The sequence below is a fragment of the Drosophila suzukii genome, chromosome 3 (genome assembly GCF_043229965.1).
Source record: "Drosophila suzukii chromosome 3, CBGP_Dsuzu_IsoJpt1.0, whole genome shotgun sequence".
Lineage (NCBI taxonomy): Eukaryota > Metazoa > Arthropoda > Insecta > Diptera > Drosophilidae > Drosophila > Drosophila suzukii.
Window position 1 is genome coordinate 87,156,230 of NC_092082.1, and position 21,541 is coordinate 87,177,770.

At 40.1% G+C, this 21,541-nt stretch overlaps 2 protein-coding genes across 4 annotated transcripts in view; both read right to left on the reverse strand.

Annotated features, from left to right (window-relative positions):
- Window positions 1–21,541, reverse strand: part of LOC108007800 (zinc finger protein 853) — a 69,458-nt gene that overhangs the window by 8,406 nt on the left and 39,511 nt on the right. The window contains exon 1 of one of the 3 annotated variants that reach the window (XM_065866205.2): window positions 14,937–15,101. The exons of the other annotated variants lie outside the window; for them this stretch is intronic. The gene's annotated coding sequence lies outside the window, so the exon portion shown is untranslated. Of the gene's footprint in view, window positions 1–14,936; window positions 15,102–21,541 lie in introns of those variants that run through there. 3 annotated transcript variants of the gene reach the window in all.
- On the reverse strand, window positions 9,657–9,960 carry LOC108007801 (uncharacterized). Its single transcript, XM_070995630.1, is given in 2 exon segments — window positions 9,657–9,778; window positions 9,780–9,960. Coding segments are annotated over 2 exon segments (114 nt in total). The 5' UTR covers window positions 9,824–9,960; the 3' UTR covers window positions 9,657–9,708.

Consider the following 21,541-nt stretch of genomic DNA (forward strand, 5'->3'; position numbering starts at 1 on the left):
AGTAAACATTATTTAAAAGATTCTATTGTTAAAATGGAAACAAAATCATTTACTGATTAGATGTTATAAGAAGTCCACCTTCAAAATAATTCATTCTTATACACTACAAATTTTAGAAATTGAAAAAATAATTAAAAAGAACAATAATATATCTTGGAGAGGTTTATTTTATATTAGGGAAGCCACTATTAAGCTTATCAAATCAATTTACCATTGTAAAGCTTGAATAATAAGAAATGTTAATGATGTTATTTAAGTGGATTTCGATGTGCGCGATAGATTAAAAACTTTTTATATTTCATAATGTCAGAATAATCAATTTTTTCATTTTATAATTTTATAAATGTTATGATAAGTATACAAAGTTATCCCTTAAATAACAATAAATCATTGTGAACATATTGACATATTAAAAATATTTTTTGCATTACTACTATTTTCTTGTACATTTTTTAGTAAGTAGAGTGTAGTGGGCATAAACTTTGGAGATATGTAAGAATATCACCTTTAAATTGGCTGATTTTGATGTACTTTTTTTCTGAGTGCAGAGGCAGCCGGCAACAGTTAGCAGCAACAACCGACGAGCAACAACCGGCAACAACGGCAATGCCATTGCTTTATCAGCTGGCGCAGATCTCTTTGGCATAGCCAGGCGTATGAAAAAACGCCAAATAACAACAGGCGAGACGGGCATGATTAAAATGCGCAAAAATGGCAAACTCCAAATGGGCGCTGCTCGGCGGTAACGGCAACAACAACAACAGCAGCAACAACAACAACGGCGTGTGATGTACACGCGGCGCATTTCAATTCCATTTGATTAATGACAAAGCCGTAAAAGCAACTGCATGAAGGGGGCAACCAGCTAACGAAGATGTTGCTGATTGGCCCGTTGTCCGTCTTGGCCACAATCCCATTTGGCTTTAAATTCGAAGTGTTCCGTTGCCTGTTGTCAACTGTCGGATGCAATGATGCTGCTCAGGATCGTTGTTGTTTTCCGTTTTTTGTTTTTTATATGTCTAACCATAAACATTATGCGAACATTAGGCCAGGCAGGCAGACAGCTCATAAAGCAATCAGAGCCACGAATCAATAGGGCCAGCAACTGTAACTGTTTCGAATGCAAATGGGCAAGTGCAGTCGGCGTCTGCGAGTAGAAAGTGTTTGCCACCCACGCGGCGAATCTGCATAAATACTGTCCACCAAATAAGGCCAAGAGAGTGCCTAACGGCCTTGCGCCAGTGGGTGCTGCTCCCGCTGTTGCAAGTTGCAACTGATGTTGCGGCTGCTGCTGCTGTCGTGCCTTGCATCGCAGCAACATGGCACAATAAATTTCAAATTTGCTATGAAACTTGTATCAGAACATGTCCATCTTGGCGGCCCACACTCTCCCAGCAGCCCCCTGCTGTTGTTTTGGGTGAAAATTTTCCTGTGCCTGCGACTTTCACAGCGGCATTAGTGAAACGGAAACACTTACACCCAGAAAAAAGAAAACATAAATAGCCATGCATTGCAATATATCAGATAAAAATTCAGTAAGTATAAACTTCCTTAAAAAAAATCGTTATAAAATTAGTTTAATAAAATATTTATTTAATTTTTCTTTAGAACTTCAATAAATTTTCATTACCATATTCACTTTTTGATATAAATGAAATTTATTACGTTTTTATTGTGGGTCACCCTGTGGTCAACAATCGTATCATAAAATTTCTAGTGAATATCTTTGAATTATTTCTGAATTTTGGTTTTGTTTTTTAAGCTTCAATATCAAACAGTTTTGGCTTTCGGGTAACCTTCCCGTTTTAAGGGTCTGTCATTTCTAGTAATATTTTATATTTTAACTACTGCCACAATTTCTATAATTTACAAAACTCTTTGAAGGTATTTAGATGATTTTTTATTTAAACAGTGTTTTTTTGGAACTAAATGCTTTAATGCTTTTCGTTTTTCCTAGTGTAAGTCCACGTTTGGCCTACAGTTAGCTCGTCATACATTCTCTTGGGCCACGTGATTAATGCCTTAATTAGTGCAGCGCTCAATCAATTTTGGGCCAGTTAGTCAGAACCCAACCCAGAAAATAAGAAAATATGATTGGCAATTGTTCGGCGCGGGGTCATTTATCAAAATCAATACGGGAACGGTGCCTCAATGCCGATGCCATGCCAGGGTAATAACAAGGCTAAATGCCGAACGGAGCGGACAGCCCCCCGAGTCACAAAAATTTGCATTTTAACAAGTTAATTTTTTCAGCTGCCGCACTGCTGTTCTAAGTCATTGCAAACACAAAAAACGGTAGCGCACGAATTTTGGCAGCCTTTACTTTCAGTTGCCGTTTTTGACTGGCGACATAATAATAATGACAAACCAGAAACAAAAAACTTTAACACAAAATCTGGAAAGAAACACGGTCGGTCACAGGCGAAACAACTGCATTTCGTTGCCCAAGCGTGACATGTTAATTGAGTTTATTTTCCTGAATTTTTGATTATGTTGGGTGGGCGTTCACCCCGGTTGAGTAGAGCTTAGCTCAAGATTTTGACAGTCAAATTGGATTGATATGGAAAAATATATATAGGAGCCTGCCTATATAGAAATTAAAGTATTAAGGCATTTACGTGGAGAGACGCCTCTGCCCGGAATCATGATAACTTTATTGATTTTGCCAAACGAGCAACGCCGTTGCCGCCGCCGAAGACATTGAAACCAAATCGTGAGCTCTGGGCTAACAATCAAATCGGCGAAAGAAACCAACAATTGTGGCTGACTCTTTTTTTGTCTGAGAGTCTGTGACGTGATCGCTGCAGGCGCCACTTGGCAGCCAAACAAAGGGGACCAGGAATGGCCAGAAATTCTGGCTAATCAGCACAGACAAAAGGGGTGACGCTCCCATGTATTTAGTTTTGAAGGCTGACTGCTGACTGCCGACTGCCATTCATTAATGCCATTTAACATACAAGGTGTGTGTAGAAACTCAAAGAAATATATTTATACATATCCTACCCAGCAATTTGTTTGACTGTCATGTCAAAGTGCAATGAAAATATTTTCACTTGCCCATCAAACGACACAGCACTTGACATGAGACAGACAACGTCAAACATTCCGCAATGCCACCCAAAATGCATCTTCATAAAGATTTGCCAAGCAGCAGCATCCAACACTCCCACATCCCAGAGAAGAAAACCGAAATGCCTTCAACAAACATCGTGTGCTGTCTGTGGGCTCCTTGAAGTTTCTTTTTTTCCCCTGCCTCGATCAAAATGATCTTTCCCTCTGTGGCGTCTTTTTCATCATCATCATTAAATTCGTCAAGATGCAAATTTCTAGCCCGTTGTTTGTTGTTTGCTGTTTGCCAGTCGTGCTCATCTTCCCGGTGGCAAAACAAAAATAGCAAACAAAAAATGGTAAAAAAAGGGGAGGAGTGGGTGTGGGAGTGGGCTAAAAAGGGTGGGAGGCCATCAGCCAACAGCTATCAGTCTGGCATTTCTTGGCTCTGACATTATTTGCCGGCTAAGCACAATTTATTGTTATGGCCCGGCTCTTAGGGCCACCTGTGGGCGTTGATCTGGCCATATATAGCGGTCCCATCAGATCAGATCCGATATAAATATAAATATAGCCGACATGTGGATATATATAACTCATAGCTGAACGAGGTACATAAATTGCTCGTGACTGCAATTAGACAATTGTCGCCGTCATCCGAACTCACTCAGCTCAGAAGCTAATGAATTTTTATTTGTATATGTCTTACAAGAGACAACACAGTAGGGCAACAACAACACAAAGTCTTTATTGTGTTGGTGTGTTCGGGCTGCTGTGGCTTGTATAAATTACCATAATAACAAATTACGGATCATTAAGATTGTCAGCTACTTCGTTTCAATTAATTAACCATTAATTACAAACCGCCTCGGCTGCAGAATGTGTGGTAACAACGACAAATGCTGCACATGCTGAGCAACAAAGGAGGCACTGCTGCTGCAGCACTAGCAACATCAGTGCAACATTTGCAGCAGCAACAGCAGCGGCAACAACCATATTAGCCACGACAACGACGACAACAAGAAGAGGCCGAAATTAATGCAATAGAAGACAACAGCAGCGGCAAGTGAAGAAAAGCACCGGAGAAATAGAAAAAAGCAGCTGTGCGCAAATATGCAAATTTCACAGAGTAAAACAGCAGCTACAAAATAGCAACACAGCAACAGCAAATGCTGCAAATATGCTAAGAGACTTCACTTTCAATATATAGCAAAGGATGCTTAGCCTGTTGTTGTTTGTCGCTTTTGCCAGTTGCACAAATTGCATTTTACCATATAAAACAATTTCAGCTGCTAGACAAAAGAAACTCAACTCAATGCGAGCCAAAACACACATTGTCATATACCCATATACCCAAACAAACCATACAATGCACCAGCCGAAACTGTGACAAAAGCACCGAAAGCCATACAAATACAAATTGAAAGTGAAACTCCAGGAAAAAATCCAAATGGAAACAAGAAATTTGCATAGAAATGAATTTGCAAGAGTTTGTCGCGTCTGGTAAGTATGTATGGTTATAGCTGGATTATGTTGGATTAGTTGCTTGGGAATGGGAAAGGGAGGCCTACGAAAATTATTGGGTTTGCCAGACCAATTAATTGAGGGAAATATCCCACTGACAACATTGTATGCCCAACAAGTTCTTGGGAAATTCATTTGTGTAATGTCATTTGATGCTACATATTCAATTGCTAAAAAATATTGTAAGACCCAAGAACCCAGATATTATAACTAGTATGGAATTTATTTAAGATAGTTATTATTATTATAAGTTTATAATCCACTCCCACATTTTCCCCTGCATTGGCCTAATTAATTGTACAGCTTTATAGAGCTAGTTTTGCCATAGATTCCCAAAGACCATTAAGCTAATTCTATTAAATACCAAAGTCAATTGAAAGTCAGCACCGAACACCTTATAAATCCATTCGTCAAATTAAACATATCGTTAGTTTTATAGATTTAACCATTTGTTTTATTAGATTTGCCCAACACCGTGTAAATCGGCCATAACTCTGTGGCACCAGCACCCCAACTCATTGATTGCATGTACTTGATCTATAAAGAATATCGGCTTAGTGCCCCTTTTCTGCTCACACCCCTTTGCAGGCGCATGACTCTTTATGACAAGCGCTCTAGGTAGCCAAGTTCGTTGCCTAAGTCTTTTGTATTGCGACTGGGCATGCAAATATTTGCATATAGATTTACACACCCACGGGCCGCCGTCGCAGTCGCAGTTGGCAACAATGGTCTGGGCTAGAGCCTCCTTTACTTGTTTAATATATGTAGCTATATAGATACGATGCCAAACTTTAAATATATTACACTCTAATGCCTTTTAAGCCGAAACTATAAATTTCTTATCGCCGATCGAAAATCAAGCGTGCTCACCACAAGTCACTGTGCAAAAAAAGCAAAGCCAATGTTTTGGCCACTGGGACTTTGGCTGTGGATAGCTAGCTGGATAGTTTGGTTAGCTGGATCAGAGGCTTAGTCTGAGGCACACACCCTAGTTGGCTCACTCGTGCGTCATATTCAAATGCGGCCAGATCCAGCTTTTCAGCTCCGGCTCCAGGTCGCAGATTGCGTCCGCCAGATAAGTCAACGCCAGCGCCACTGTTTCGATGACTACGGGAGTACGGGACTACTACGACTGAGACTACTTCATATACTTCATATGGTATATGGCATTCTTTCAAAGGCCGTTCGCTAACGGATCGGGCTAGCAGGAACCGAGGCAGCCATAAATGGCCAAAATGCATGCGCTGCCTTAAACAGTCAAATGTGTGGATAATAATTTTGATTTATTGCCACAGCATCGCGGCCAACGAGCCACCGCAATCGGCAATCTGGGCTAGATAGCTCTATAGCCAGAGTATTATAGCCATTATCAGGAAAGGCTCTCAACCTGCCGTTTGGTCTGTTGGTGTTTTTTTTTGTTTTTAGGTTTTTTGGGGCGTGTGTTTTGCGGTGTGGGGCGTGTGCCAAACATGCTAATGAGCCAAGAGCCAACTTTCAGTGGACCAATCGGCGAGCGGCTAGGCGTCTAACAATGCCCACGTTTGCTAACAATATGAATTTTAAGGTCTCTGTTTCGAATACCTTTTTTGCATAATTTATACATTTTGCGGTAGCTCAGACTGACCGCAACTCTTTCCCGTTTTGCCTGCATTTTAATTATGAAACCAACTCGTGCCAGACGCCAAATCGAAACGAATCGAATCGATAATTTGCATGAGCGAACGCCCAAATTTTGCACAATCAACACAATAATTACAATTGAGTTGTGTTTTTTTTGTTTTTAGCTGGCCTTAGAAGTTCTCTTTTGGCTGAAAAGAAAAGAAAGTAGTCGCCTGCCTTACTTTCTCGTTTAGTATTTTATCAGCCCGCTTGGCAGCTGCAGAGTCATTCATCTTGTGGCCAGCAAATGAATCTGCAAGTCTGCAAATCTGAATATCTATATATCTGCAAATAAAGCTGTTGCCCCGGTGATCTGTCAGTTGTTCTGCCGCAGCCTCTTTTAATTGCAGGCCAAATTGAAGCTGACATTTATGCCTGCACTCCATTTCCATTTCCATTCCCAGACCCCTCCTCTTGGCCTGGCTAATTGCCCAGATGCTGAAATCCTCCCAAAGTGAGGTCCTCCTCTAACGGGAGACGATCACATGCAAATTGAGCTGTTCGGGGGATTTGTAGCTGCAACTCGGAGTTGTACGCACAATTAGTGTTAGTCGTTTGCCCGGGACAACACTCAATGGCAATTAGGGTCGCCTGGCGTACGAATCCATTGCAAAATGCCAACAGTTGTCAGTGTGTTTGTTGGCCACAAGTGCTGTTGGCCACTCGACAGGGGCACGCAAATTGTAATTTATGTGACAAATTTTTATGTACCACTAGCGAAAATTTATTGGCCAATGTTTGCCGAGATCCTCTCGAGAGGAACCTGCAGTTTCTGATGAGCCAGCCGCTAAAGGCTCCTCGTGTTGGTCGTTAAATGATGGAATTGTTTCGGAAGTGAAGCGATTCGATTGAGATCGGCTCTTTATCTGGGCCTTGATCAGGAGATTTCTTGCGGAGCTTAACTTTTATGGCTAGTTAAATTCTCTGGGACAACAAAATAGCCACATCAATGAAAACGATTTAGAGTTAGGGAAGTTAATGAATGGAGAGGGATTTTATGCAGGTTATGGTACTAAGCATGTCGGTTGTAAAAAATTTGCTATTTTTAAGTTTAGCTAAGTACTTTTAACTACTAACATAAATTTAACAAAATTTGAATAAACAGCTACATTTACATATTTGATGGGAAACTTTAGATCCTACACAAGTTGAGTTCGTACAAGCATTGTCAGTTTAAAAAGATCATTCCTTAAAATAGAGGAAGTAAAGCTTAAAAGTCCATAAAATAATTTTGTTATCATATTTATTATTTATATGTAGTACGATTTTTTAAACCCTCTATTATTGTATTATTGTTCTCATTTGTGATGAGATCTAAGCCGGGAAAACAATAAAATTGGTTGCTGTTCCCAGTCATTCTATTCCGATGCTCATCTTCCTGGAAACAAACACCTTCGATTGCACTCGAGAACGAGCGATGGACCAGCACTCGAGGCTGGCCAAGATTCCAAGATTCCAATCCATTCATGCCGGAAGCGATTCATTCACAACGTGTTGACTCCAAACAGGTGTACGCAGACCATAAGCCAAGTCACATTCGACTATCATTTATCACTTGAGCCACGGCAGCGACTTAAGCCGAATCTACGAGTATTTAAGCTGCTAAAGTGTTCGAAGCGTCTTTGTCCAGCGATTTGTCAATGATGCAAGCTTATGGCTTCAGCCGATAGAATTTCCCAAGCGAACCCATTCATTAACTTCGGTGTCCGTCGCAGCGGGACGGCTACCAAATAGAAAACAATATAAATAGTTCGAATTTCGTATTTCGTGCTTAAGACAAAAAACAAACACATAACGAATTAGACGCATTTAAATACACCGATCGAAATCGATTTGCATTTAAAATCGAATCAGAGATTTCTAATTTCGTGCTACCACTGGCCAAGACAATAAAACGCCCACGCTTGGGCAATAGATGCGAACCAGTTTATAGAGCTGGCTCATCAGTCATTTTGATTACCACAAATAACCGGAGCTGAGCAGGCTTTTATTGGCCTCTGCCATTGATGTCAAATAAATTGATCGCCTTTGAATGCCTTTTTAAATTCCTCAACTTACAATTTGTTTTATTTTGTGGTCGCTACTGTGGCTTTCGGGCTTATAAGATGGTCCAGTTTGAGGCACTGACTCTGACATATTGCCTGACAATCTCACTAAAACAATAAACACAACACAACTCTAGAATCAAGCATAGCATTAAGACCAGCAAAAGGTCAACACAGAGAACTCGTTTTGTCATTTGCCAAAAAAACACAGAAACATCAAGCGAGGCAGAAATAAATTGCTTCAATATCGAATTAATAAAATTCAAATTATTAAACTGGCCACTTCCTGATCGAACTAAAAAACGAAACCAAAACAAAAACACAAAAGGCAGTGGGGGAAAATAAAACAAATTCCTGCAATATGTGACCCAATTTTTTTGAAAAGAGGAAAATAAAATAAAATCCAAAGTAATTTATTGCATGTTTTGCTCATTAAATTGATTTTTCCCCTTTGATTTTGAGTGCCAGTGCCAGTGTCATTGTCAGAAAAGGGGAAACATGGACTTGGACCCGGTGAAACTGGGAAGCCAAGGAGTCGAGAGGAGCACGAATGTTTGTTTGTTTGTTTGCTTGTACGCCGAATGCGACTGCTGCACTTTTCGGCACGCTCGAGTTTCATAAAAAATGCCAATTAAGCGTGAATATAAGTGCCAGATAATTTTTCAGACAGCAGCCAATGTAACCCAAATTGCCAAAAAACGCGAAAGAGTTACAACAAAGCCAAAACAAGCAACAGGAGCCGAAGGTAAAAAGTAAAACCAAAAAGTAAAACTCATTTTTCAGGGGTAAAGTTCTCTAACCGAAAGGTTAGTCACGTTCTTTCAAATAACTTGTGATTGATTTTAAATTTAAATTTAACATTTCTTTTAAGTGAAATTCAGTGATCTACAGTTTTCCTAGAATCTCAAGACAACCCAGTTTTATTTGTAGCTTTCGTCTGTGCAACATTGTCAATAGATTTGCCTTTGAAGTGACCTGCTGACAGCCGGCAATGATGACTTCAAAAGCACGCCGCTGACCTCATAATAAGCCAGGCTCATCGCCACTCAGTTTATGGGGGCTCATCTGCCTTCAGGGAGGGCATTCGAGATTCGTTTCGGCTTCAAGATCCCTCTGCCAGGCAGCCTTAAAAAATATTTACAGCACTCAAGTGCAATTCAAGTGCTGGGCCAAGTCGAGCGATATGCCATGTCCACATCCACATCCACATCCACGTCCAAGTCCGAATTCGAATCAGGCAAAAACGAGACCGACCCCCGAAAAAAGTAAAACCCAGGCCAAGAATAACGAGCCAAAGTGTTTCTTTGCTTTTTTTTTGTTGTGTCGGATTTTGAGCATTTTTCATTTCGGAACGACAGGCGAACTGATGTTGACGTCCACGTCTGTATCTTGGAATTGAAATTGGAATTTGTGGCATCGTTTTCGGTTTCGTTTACGATTTTGGCCAAGAGTCTCTCGGCGCGGCATTCGTACTTTGACTAGTACAATGACAAGAGTTCCGAACCCAAAACAATGGCGGTCATGCTCATAAAATGCCCAAATGTCATCGGGGTTTTGTTTTATACGGTTATACGAGTATATATACCGATCTTCGCTGTTATCGCCGGACCCTGGGAGGCGGCGGTGATTTTGATAAATGTTTAATTAATTTTGTGCCTCGCTCGAACATTAAACCTGGCTATTTTCTGACTTAATGAACAGAAATTAACAACACACTGAGATCACTCTCCGGGGGGAGATGATATGTAGGTATATATTGCTTGGATCCAAGGGGAGACTGAGACAGAAGCCAACCATGCGGAAGATCATCAAAGTCTGCGCTTTTTTGGTCAAGTTTCTTCTCGTCTCGTCGGGCTTTTCTCATTTACATTACATTATGCTGGCTCCGTATTATGAATGAATGTTTACCTACACACATGTGAAAAATGTTGTAATTAGTTTTCAGTTTTTTTTTACCTTCTTCGCCCAGTGAGTGATTTTCAACAACGACTGCAAATTACAAGTTATTATTAATGTTAACAAGCGAAATCTCCGTGTACTCATGTGTGTTTATGTATATGACCAGAGTGTATATTGTATAGTGAAAACTAATTTAGCAGGGGGTCGGTCCTCACCCGGAATCCCCTTTGATTTGATTTTTTTTTGTCTTTTCGAAAAACTTATGCACATGCCACGTATGTATTGTAACATTAATGACTGTTCTTGATTTATGCGATGCGATCAGTGGGGAGCAGGAGGCACCTTCCTCGGCAAGTGGGTCACATGTCCCGTGGGTATTTGTACTTACAGATGCCGCTACACGAGGCACTAAATGCGGTCATAAAAAAGAAGGAAAAAAAAAACACAACCTCCCCAGTAGCGCTGACATTACATATAATCCGAATCAAACACAAAATACGTACCACAATAATTATGCAAAGAGCTGCAGCGAAGAACAAAAAGCTCGTTGCACAAACGACATCGACACGAACTCATAAAATATGCAAAATGTGTGCCAGGCAGCCAACAAACCGGCAAACCAGCAGAAGTCGGCACTCAGCCAGCAACTTGTGTCAATAAAAATCAAGCCAAGCACTGCAAATGCATCCTCCGACTCTCTAGGCCCAATCCTCTGCACTTGTTCCATCGGCTCGATCCTATGGCCACCACTGCCATATGCAGCTGGAAAACTGTGAGTGTGTCTCGAGTCTAGACAGCAGACAGCCAAAGTCACTTCACATTGCACATTGCGCTTCCTGACTCCGGATTCAATGAGCCATGGCCGCGAAGGATGGAGATGGTGCACTGGATGCTAGTTTTTATGGCCCACCGATGCATCGATGCACCGATTCAAGTGTATATAGGTTGAGTATGTGGGACTTAGTGGGCTGTACTATATATGTTCGAGGGGGTACAATAAAAAATTCATCTCTGCCATGAAAACGGCAGAGCCCCGAGCTAATCAGGGGTTAAATTTATTGTAAATCCTCGGGGGAATTTGCATACACCCGCGGTGATCGGATCACATGGCATCATCGGATGGGATCAATGGACAAATTGGTTTATGTACTGGGCCCACAAATAGGCAGGAGCAGGAAGCGGCTAAATTCTGGCCAGCTTTACGAGGATCGTAAACATGGGGAGGTGTTTTCGGGCAACATTGCTCAAAATAAAGTAGATCGCGGGCCAAAGCACTTAAAATGCCTGCTACACTATGAATAGTGGTTGTGACCATGTATTAAAAAATTTAATAAAAATGTTAAAAGCTATATTAAAATGCAGACCGAAGGCTACCTTTCTTATTCAAATATCCTTCTCTAAAAAAAACGTTACTTACATAGATCATGCATTATAAATATTTTACTAAAAATCCCCAAATAAAGGTAAATTTTCTCTGCGTGCAGGGAAAACTCTGGCATTTATGGCTGACAGTAAATAAATAAATAAGTAAAGCAAACGAAAATCAAACGGGAAAATGTCAGAGGTAAAAAGTTCTCAGTCCGGGCAGCAGACGTATAAATTTATGACACATGACGTTGTGGAGTACAAGTACGGACCCCAACAACATCGACATCGAACGAGAGTCGACTGAAGTGTAACTTCCCACTGACCCAATTTACAAGCACTTAATGCCAAAATGGAGAAGTCGTAGAAGAAATAAACAAAGACGAAAGCCAGGCCGGGGTAATGCATATCAAATAAAGTTCAAGCGACAGCAACAACGACAAAAATTATGACCAAAATAGACAGCCCGGCCAACAACAGGAACAACAACAAAGAAATTTAAATTAAAATCCAAAAACTCCCACACATAAAAAGTCGAGAAAGAAACACGCCAAAGAAAAAATGTACACACATATACAGGGCAAAAAGGGGTAACCAAAAATAAAAAAAAAAAGGTCTGTCAAAATTAAATCATTTCGGTGGCAAACAACATAAACCGATGGTTAAAAGTTGATAATGATGATGCTTGGATAACGCTCGTTATTACTATGGTTGGTGTTGTTTCTGCTGGATTTGCTGCTGGCTTTTTTACTTTTGTGTGTGGCTTTTGGCCGTCCAGTGCGTTGGTGGCTGGCACTGACAGCGTAACAAATGCTATTTTGACAAAGTGTCTGACATGAGGAGCGTGGAAGCGCAGACCCAGAAAGAGACAAGCGAAACGACGAGGGTACTGCCATCATACCATCACAATTATGCGAAAGTGAGAAGAAATACAGTGCGAAACGGTCTTGTATACCACACCATACCATACCATACCATACCATCCACCATACATGGCCAAAAGCAGAAGAAATTTATGAAAATTGTCTACCGCTGATAAACACCCGCTAAAAGTTAAGCGGACAAACGACCCAGGGTCCATTCCACTTGACGGCCAAGCTTCCGGTTTCTTTTTTGGGTGAAATTTTCTATGCGCCTGTGGCAGATTTATGTGAGAAAAGGCAACAACCAGCGGCACAACATTTTTCATAGAAAATTATAAACACCGAAACACCGATGGCGCGAAGTTTAACAACAAATTTGCATATTCCTCCCTTTTGGCGGTTTAACACGTATGGCATTGTTGTTGGGTGCATGACACGGGCAACAGACTTTTTAATTATTAATATTAGACATTAGAAAATGAATACCAACGAATAAGATAAACAAAATCAATCAGTCAGTGGTTTCACAACCCAGGGGGCTTCACATACAAATTAACAGCTTTTATTTCACTCATTTGTCACCGTGTTTCTGGGCAAACAAACTAGATTTGCCGTTAATTGAAGAAAATCTTAGTCTGTGATTTTGGCCATGTTAAATGGACAAATGAGTGACTAATTTAGAGTCAACTAAACAAAAAGATTGCATAGAAAAAATTATATAATTTAAACAACAGTTATCAGGAGAGAACATTTTATAAATTTAAAAATAAAATTTATATGCTCTGCATCGGTTAAATAATATAATGATTAATTAGTTACTGGTTTTTAATTAAAACTTGACGAAACTAGTTTTGTTTTAATATATTTATAGTTTTCAATTCTATTTTTATTAGAAGTAAACTTCAACAAAGCGATTATGACGATTTAACTTATTCTTAGAATTTCATCATATTTTTAATCATTTTATCTCTTTTTTGTCACACACCATAATCAGTTTTTCGTTTCATTCATAATTTTTGCCTGAGAGCGTCAACAAGTTCGTTGCCTAAGTCTTTTGTTCCTGCTCACCAAAAAGCAGTGATCAAGAGTTAATACAAAGTTATTCACGAGTGTAGTTGAGTAAAGCTTATCTTCGCCATGAGTTCGTTGCTTGAGTCTTTTGTTTGCATTGCTGAATGCGGCGTTGATTTGGAATTGCTTTTTTAGTTTTATTTTCCGTTTTTGACGTTTTTAATTTAAAGTGACGACGTTTCACTTTAATAATTTTAATACCTTGAGTTTTTTATTGCCTTCATTTTAATTAAATGCCATTAAGGTGTTTCTCTTTCCCTGAGCTTCAAGCCAATTGTATTTTTTTTGTATTAGCCATTGGATTTTTTTTTGTGATAGGCAATTTCGCTGAAAAATTGTGTTGCTCCCATTCGGGATCTTATCTAAAATTGATTTCGTTTTAATTTACTGCCTGCACACACTTAAACTTCGGTTTATGGTTTTTTTGCTCTCTTCTATCGTCAGCGCCCGCTTGTTATTGATTATATTTTTACACAATTTAAATAAATAAAACTGATTAATATTCATTGATGGCTAATTTATAAGCGTTGTATGTGTCAGCGAATCTGGGTGCCTCGGTTTTGGTGCTAAAGCCGTTGCTTCTGCCAAGTTCGACTAACTTTCTTCCAGCAACTGGCAAAATTATCAATTATGAAGTCATTATTATTTACAGCAAGCCAAACATGCGGCCAGCCGCTTTTGATTAATAGCTTTTCAGCCGCGGTCTTGTCAAGGGTTCGCCGTTTTCTATTTTCGCAAGCTCAAATTTTTGCGCATTTTTCTTCATATTTTTTGCACAGAAGGTGTTGCCGGAACATTTTTTCGGCGTTTGAGTTTTTGGCTTTTGCGGCAGTCGCTGCGCAGTTCTAATTAGCTAATTATACGCTAAATTAGTATATAATTATTGCTGGCCTGCACACGCCGAGTGACTAATTTAACCGAGACAAAAGCGGCGCCTTAGCGAAACTTTTGGAACTATTTAAATTTAAGGAAAAGAAATACTCAAATGACAGATAAGGCTTAAATGCCGTTGAGATGCGCTATCAGCGTTTTGTTAAGTTTGTAATCAATTTGACAGTTCTCGTCACAAAAGACCTCAGACAAAGAATTCTGTATTAATAGTTACTAGATTGGTCCAAATTCTTTATTTTTTGTTTTAATTCAGCTTTGCTTTGCGGTTTTCTGGTCATGATAACTAGCTGGGTATTTCTAAAAGACGAGCGTCATGACTTTCCAAATACAAAACCCCAGAGTTAAAACTTGAATTTATATGCCTGCGATAAGGCAGCACGGCTTTGTGTCCCGCCACAAAAAACTCTGATAAAACTATTAAAAAATACAGAAATTTGTATATATATATAAACTATTAAGATTTGATTTTAGTATGGTTCTGCTTTGCATAGATGTGCGTCAGGCAAGAAATATAGAAACAGCTAGAAAATAAACTTAAGACTAAAGACTTGGCAACCAAACTTGCACTTACCGGTTTGAAATTGGTCAAAGTGGTCGGAAAGTTTATCCAATTTTAACAGCTTAATAAATCCACATAAATATGTACGTTTATAGTATATGATTCTATTTGTATACGTATTAAATTTGTTGGGCTACACAATGATTTTCAGTAGTTTTTCCCAGGCCTCAGCCCATAATGACCATTATTTATGGCTAACGATTGTTGAAGACACACTCTCACACACATTTATCATTTCATCGTCTTATCAGACGAAACATAATTCTCGGCCTGCATTCATAAATTTGCCAGCCACTACTATTTCATTTGCATTTGTCGGAGGTGCGGGAAATATTCTTTTAACAAAACTAATTTGGTGGGGTTAATTAAAAAGCTCCGAGCTCCGTAACGCAGTTTCCGTTGGCGGTTTCCGTTTTTTATGTTGGTTGTGGGCGACAGGAATCGGAATCGCGACGATAGCGACAACAGGCGATGGAAATTTTGAACGTTGGCCGACGGCAAATGAACTTATACGGAAGTCGGTTGAGGTGAGAAAAAACAGAGACCGCAGCAGAAACATACGAATTCGGATTCGAAATCTCCGCTCGAAGCTCCGAAACGCACGCAACGCTCAAACACTTGAAACTGAACTGAACTGAACTAAATCTGGCTCTTGGCCAGCATGTCCAAGAAGTTGTTGGCCAAAAGCAGCGACGCCGGCGTCGACTTCAGCCGATCCGCTGAGAGCGTGACGACAACGCCGGCAGAGCAGATCTTTCCGATTTTTTTGGGGGTTTTTCGATTTTTGTTTCAGCTATTATAAGATCTGTTTGTTGTGGCCGGAGCGGCCCGAGCGGTAAATGATAATAAAAGTTAGGCAGCCTTTTGGCCAGGCCAAAAGCAAAGCGCTCTTCTCGCTCTATTAGCAATTCTGATGCTGATTTATGCTCTTAATATATTTGTCAATTATTTTTAGGATCACCTGCCGCTTAATTCTTTTGTTTATCTGGGGGTTTTCTATCGTTTTCTATGGGTGGCTTGGGATTATTTTTAGAATTTGCATAGGCTGGCAAAGCATTGAGCATTAAACTGTCAGCATTTTGATATCGTTTCGCCCCATAAATTGCTCGCTTTATGATGGTTTTTTTGGTTGTCTTAATCAATGGGAGGTTGTGCAAAAATAAAAAACCTTTTGACCTCTGTCCGGTAGAATCTGGTTTGCTTATTATTGGGGGAAAGGCTGTGACGGACACGCCCAGTCTATTGAACTTTTCCCATAAATAAGCTAGATGTTTTCTCACAACAATTATGCGGCTGCGGCTGCGACTGCTTCTAGCCATTGATAGAAACGCTCTCATTCACATCCCAGGGCCCCCCTTGTTTCATAATTTATCAAAAGCTTTTAGTCAATGATTTCGAATTTACAATTTCGATTCGCCTCAATGGCCCCAAACTGCGACTGTATTTTCTTAAAAGCCTTTCCACTGTCTCGCAGTAAACAGTCGATTGAGTGGAGTGCCGCAACGACCTGACCCCCATAAGCGTTTCACTAATTCATGCCACTTATTAGCCACAGAAACACAAAATACAAAACACAAAACGGCCTGGCCAACTTGCACCTGCCTCGTGGAGCCGTGCTCCATTTGGGGCATTTCAACGTCAATCAATATGCATTTGAACTCCATCAATCGTTTCTTCGGCTGTGGGACTTGGCCTGGCCTGGCTTTGCGCATTTCTTTTGGCTCTTTCTCTTTCGATACGATTTTATGGCTTAATGCCGTTTTCTGGCCATTGAGCACTTAACGCTACATTTTCGGGCGGGACGGGTTGGCAAAGACGGGATGGGTTGGTAGGGGGCATATTACCCGGGCTTATTGGCTGTCTTGTATCGTGTATCTGGTATCGCTATCGATGTTCATCTGCTTTGCATTTTATGGCGACCCTGCTGACTTTTCTCACATTTCTACGACTGAATTTCAATTTTGTTTACATCTACCTTTGGGACCAAAATATATAATATGCTATAGTATATGTTGGCTTTTATGAATTTTTAATAATTTCTTTTTATGTTTGATTTGACACTAGGGCAAACGATGAGAGCGATTCCAATATATTAACGGTTTTTTAATTACCCACTGTCGGTGCCCCAAAACAAGTTCGCTGCCCAAGTCTTTTGTTCTCCGCTCGGACAGCATGACGGCCTGACAACACCAGGCTCCGCATCCAGGTCGGAAAAGTGAAATTGAAGTAGTGGTTGTGGTTGTTGGCGGGGGAAAAACGGGAGGCGGGCACCTACATACGTATAATAATGTATAAAAAACCTAGTAATCAGGGGAGCCACAAAGATCGGGGGCAGCTCATTAACTTGCCGCTTTCGTCAACCAGCCCCAGATGCCGAAAAAAAAATAGCGCCACGTCATGTGAGGCAGTCTGGGTTTTTTTCTTCTACTTTGTATTTCGAGTCCCTCTCAAGGTGTTGCAGCTACCAGAGCTACCTGACTCCCCATCTGAAGCTCTGGAATGCAGCGCCCACTCGGCCAGCGTTTATTATTTCCTCTTCTTGGGAGCCTGCTCACCGCCCAGCTTGACCTATTTTCATTATGGATCGTATGGATCATGCATATATCTATACGCACATAAATCTGTTCGCGGCTCCACTGTCTCCTGATCTCATTGTTAAGTGTAACTATTAGTTTGCTACGTTTCCAGGTCAACGGGGCAATCAATCATATTATGTACAGAAGGAAATTTGTATGGTCGCCGCACAAGGAGTGGAATTTGATTTCTCTTTTTTTTTGGCACTTTACATGCCCTTGCGGCTGACTTTGTATTGTTAAACGGACAGTCAATGGCGGAAATATCTCAAACGACATAGTTTCTTGTCAACTCTAACGAATCGCTGAGTGTTGGGTCAAGAAAAGTATAATATTCATTCTATTTTGCAATAAATTGATTTTTATTCAAAGGCCTTTTTGATTATTATGGGTAGAAAACAAAACCAATTAATTATGAATTCTATCTGTTGTTTTATTTTTAGGCTTAAATAATATTTTTCAATAGAGTTCTTCAATCTAAGTTTAGATTAGATTGTTGAACTTTTTATTCATAAATTTTAAAATATATAATACTATAATAGAAATACAATTTAAACAAAAATAGATGTAACAATAAATTCAAACAATAACTTGTCATTATGGATTTCGTGTTTGGATTTTCCCTAATCTATTTCTTTTCTTTAAAAGTTTTATTAACACCGTTTATTTTTATATCTCTCCTTTCATATAAAATCTATCATTACTAAAATGATAATAGAATTATATTTTTATAACAAAGCATAACATACCAAATTCCCAAAATATTACTAATCATTTTAGTATAGCTCACAAAAATCATGCTCCAAAAACAAAAAACCCACTAATCATTTGTGGTCTTCAGCGACATTCGCGTCAAGAAAACCAACAAACGGAAGTTCGCACACAAGAATTAAAGATGACTAAAACCAAACAACAATCGGCAAATAAATTATGGTTATGCACTAAGCAAATATGACTTAAAAATTATGGCTTCGGTATTTATACTGCCAGCGGTTTCTCGTCTTCCTTATTAACCTACGACTGCTTATTTGCAGCAGGTTTGTTATACATTTTTTCTCGAAATTCCTTTCGGCCAATGGCTTCTGGGGGTATTTTCTCTAGTTGCCGCCAGATTTCCCAGCATATTTCTACACAGAAATCGGCGCAGGAAGCTCATACCAGAGACTCTGGCGTTGAAAGATAAATAAAAAGCTGCACATTCACGATGCTGACCGGTGGCGCGGCGGCTGTTATGAAAATGAGTTTAAGTTTTTGTTTGTTTATTTTCTAAATGAACTTTTCACCAAGCGGATGTCGAGTGTTTAGCGGAAAGTGAAAAGTGCTGCTTAAAATGACTTAGTTTGCAGGTTTCGCCGTTGCCGGTTGCGGAAGTCAGTAAGTCGGTAACTAACAAGTTGTCTATCATGGAAAAGCAATTTCCATGCCAATGATTTATGAGCCGCTTAACCGGCCCATTACAATCTTATCTCTGGGCTATTATGTACACCGTTTGAGCTGACAAAATATATTGTGCTCGAAATCTAAAGCTGCCACGCTAAACTTCAAGTTGAATCTGAATCTCGAGCTTTGGCTGACGCTGACATGTCGCGCTTATCGCTGTTAAACTATCAAGAGACCAGCCAGCAGACAAAAGCCGAATAGACCTGGCCAAAAATCGAAAAAAAAGAAACAGCTAAGAAACCAAAACAAAACCTGGGTCCCGGGCAAAAACACACAGCACAGTACAATATATGTGTGTACACAGTGTGTCTCAATTGTTTGCCACCACGCACGCGCGCAATTACTTAAACATGTCCAAGTCCGCGTCCACGAGTGGAGCCCACATTTGCCAGCCAGGTGCACTGTGGCTAAATGTGTGTGGGTATCTATCCTATGCTATGCAAATGCGAATGCAGTCTCAGCTCGTACTCATTGAATGACCCTCGTTAGGCGCCCCCCATTCCCCATTCCAAAATCCCCGGCCCTCGTGCCCCTAATCTCCTCCTGACTCCGTCACGCTTTGTTTGGCCTGTCAAGATGACAAGTGTTTGCTTTGCTTTTGCCTGCTCCTCGACGCAGCTGGCGCTCCGGTCATGTAAACTTGACATTTGATAGCATTTTAATTAAAAAGAAGTCGAACGGTGTTGCAGGAAAATTTATGACGGCGCACTAAATCCCAGAGCATGTGCGTGGTCTCTGGAAATGCCTTACTTTTTTTTTGGTCCACTCTAGCGCCAGATCTGTCTATAGATCTTAGAAATTATATCACGCAGCGTTCGGATCTGTGGAGGTGGCTAGCTGTATCTATATATATATGTAATAAATGTATCTGAGGTGAGGCGTTGTCCGTGACCGTGTGGCTAGCCCAGCGAAATGAGGTCGAAATTATTTGCAATTTATTGAAGGCAATCACAATGCCTATGAACTATATTTTTTCAAGCCATGGCATGTTGGCTCTTGTGGTTGTTGTTTATTAGTTCTTCAGCTGGCCTTTTCATTGAGCCATGAAATTCCGTTTTCTCGCCCTCCTCCCAGCACCTCGTCTCTATTTTTCCAACTTAATTTTTATGTTTACTCTTTTTTCCGCAAGACATTTCTGCAGATCGTGTTGGCTCGGTTCGGTTTTTTCTTGGTTTGGTTTGGGAGCTGTGGCAGAAGTGCCGCGGAGATTGATAGGAATGCAGCTGGATGTTCGGTTGATTGGAATAATGGCATGGCCGAGAGTTATGTGGGCACATTTATCTGCTTTGATTGCCTTTATAAAATATTTTATGGCAAAATGTGTAAAGTAATCTTAATGCAGTTGCTGGGAAGGTGGCGTTCTTCAAAGAAATAGATATTGCCAATATTATATTGACACTTAAAATAGTTTAAGAATTTTTTTTAAGTCCTATAAAATTATTTTAATTTTTTTAATCCCCGTTAGAGTATCAAAGCTTTGGTTATAGCCCTAAATATTCGCCACTCACGACTCCCCAGTCAATTCATTTCCCTTCTTGTTTCTGCCATATTTTTTTGGCTGCTTTTGTGAATTGAGTTAATTTCGCTGGTAGCGGGTGGTTGATTAAATCGGAAATGTCGTGCGTTTAGCTTAATGATATCCAACGCCTCGCCTTTAACTCGTTCGTTTTCAAGTGCAAAACAATTTGCATCCCCTGAGGGGCAAAATCTCCAGGCCAAATAAGAAGCCTCACCCATATTCCGTGCGAACCCTTGAATTTCGTTTTTTTTCCATTTTTGTGGGATCTGAAAACTACGAAACGCTTTTCATGCTTTTCATGTTCAACGTGATCTGCGCTGATCTCTTCGCATCTCCATTTTCATTTCAATTTTCCAGCTCTGAGATATTTCCCGTTTATTTTTTTGCGCAGGTGTTGGCTGCATTTGAAAATAGTGCAAAATCGTGCTAGAGATATTTGTACGTGATGCCATGTTGTAGGTGTCGGATCAGGATTTCGTCTGGGTTTCAGTTTCAGTTCGGCATACTTTAATTTGGCAAAGAAACCCGGTGAGAGCCAAGAACCCAAAACGAAGGTTTTATAAAGGGTAAAGTCTGAACAGCTGAAAAAATGCGTGGTTGCGGGTATGCCTATTCAAATTGCCCAATTCTTGCTCAAGCTCACACTGAAACAATTGCAAACTCATTGACGTCATTAAAAAACGTTTAAAATAAAGTTTTGCGCCTTTATTAAGACTGACATTCGAACAAAGGCTCTTGTCAGCTTTTTGTGGCTGTTGTCTATTATTATGATTAAAATATCCCAAAGAGTGGTTTATTTTTGTTCGACTTGATGCCGCTATTTTTCATTATCCACAACCCCCACCCCTTGGCCACACTTCAGTCCAGAGATCTCTGTTTATTTAAGTAGCCACCTCAGCCGAAAAAATTATTGTTGATCTTTTTTAGGCCGTTTCATTGTTGTCTTTACGAAGCGGGGCGTTTCACAAAATCAAACTGCTCCACATACACGGCATTTAACGCATAGCCCAAAGAGTGGGAATATGTAGGTATATGTCTCTGACTCTGTTCATTGTTGTTTATTTTTATAAGGTCTCGGGCCGGGA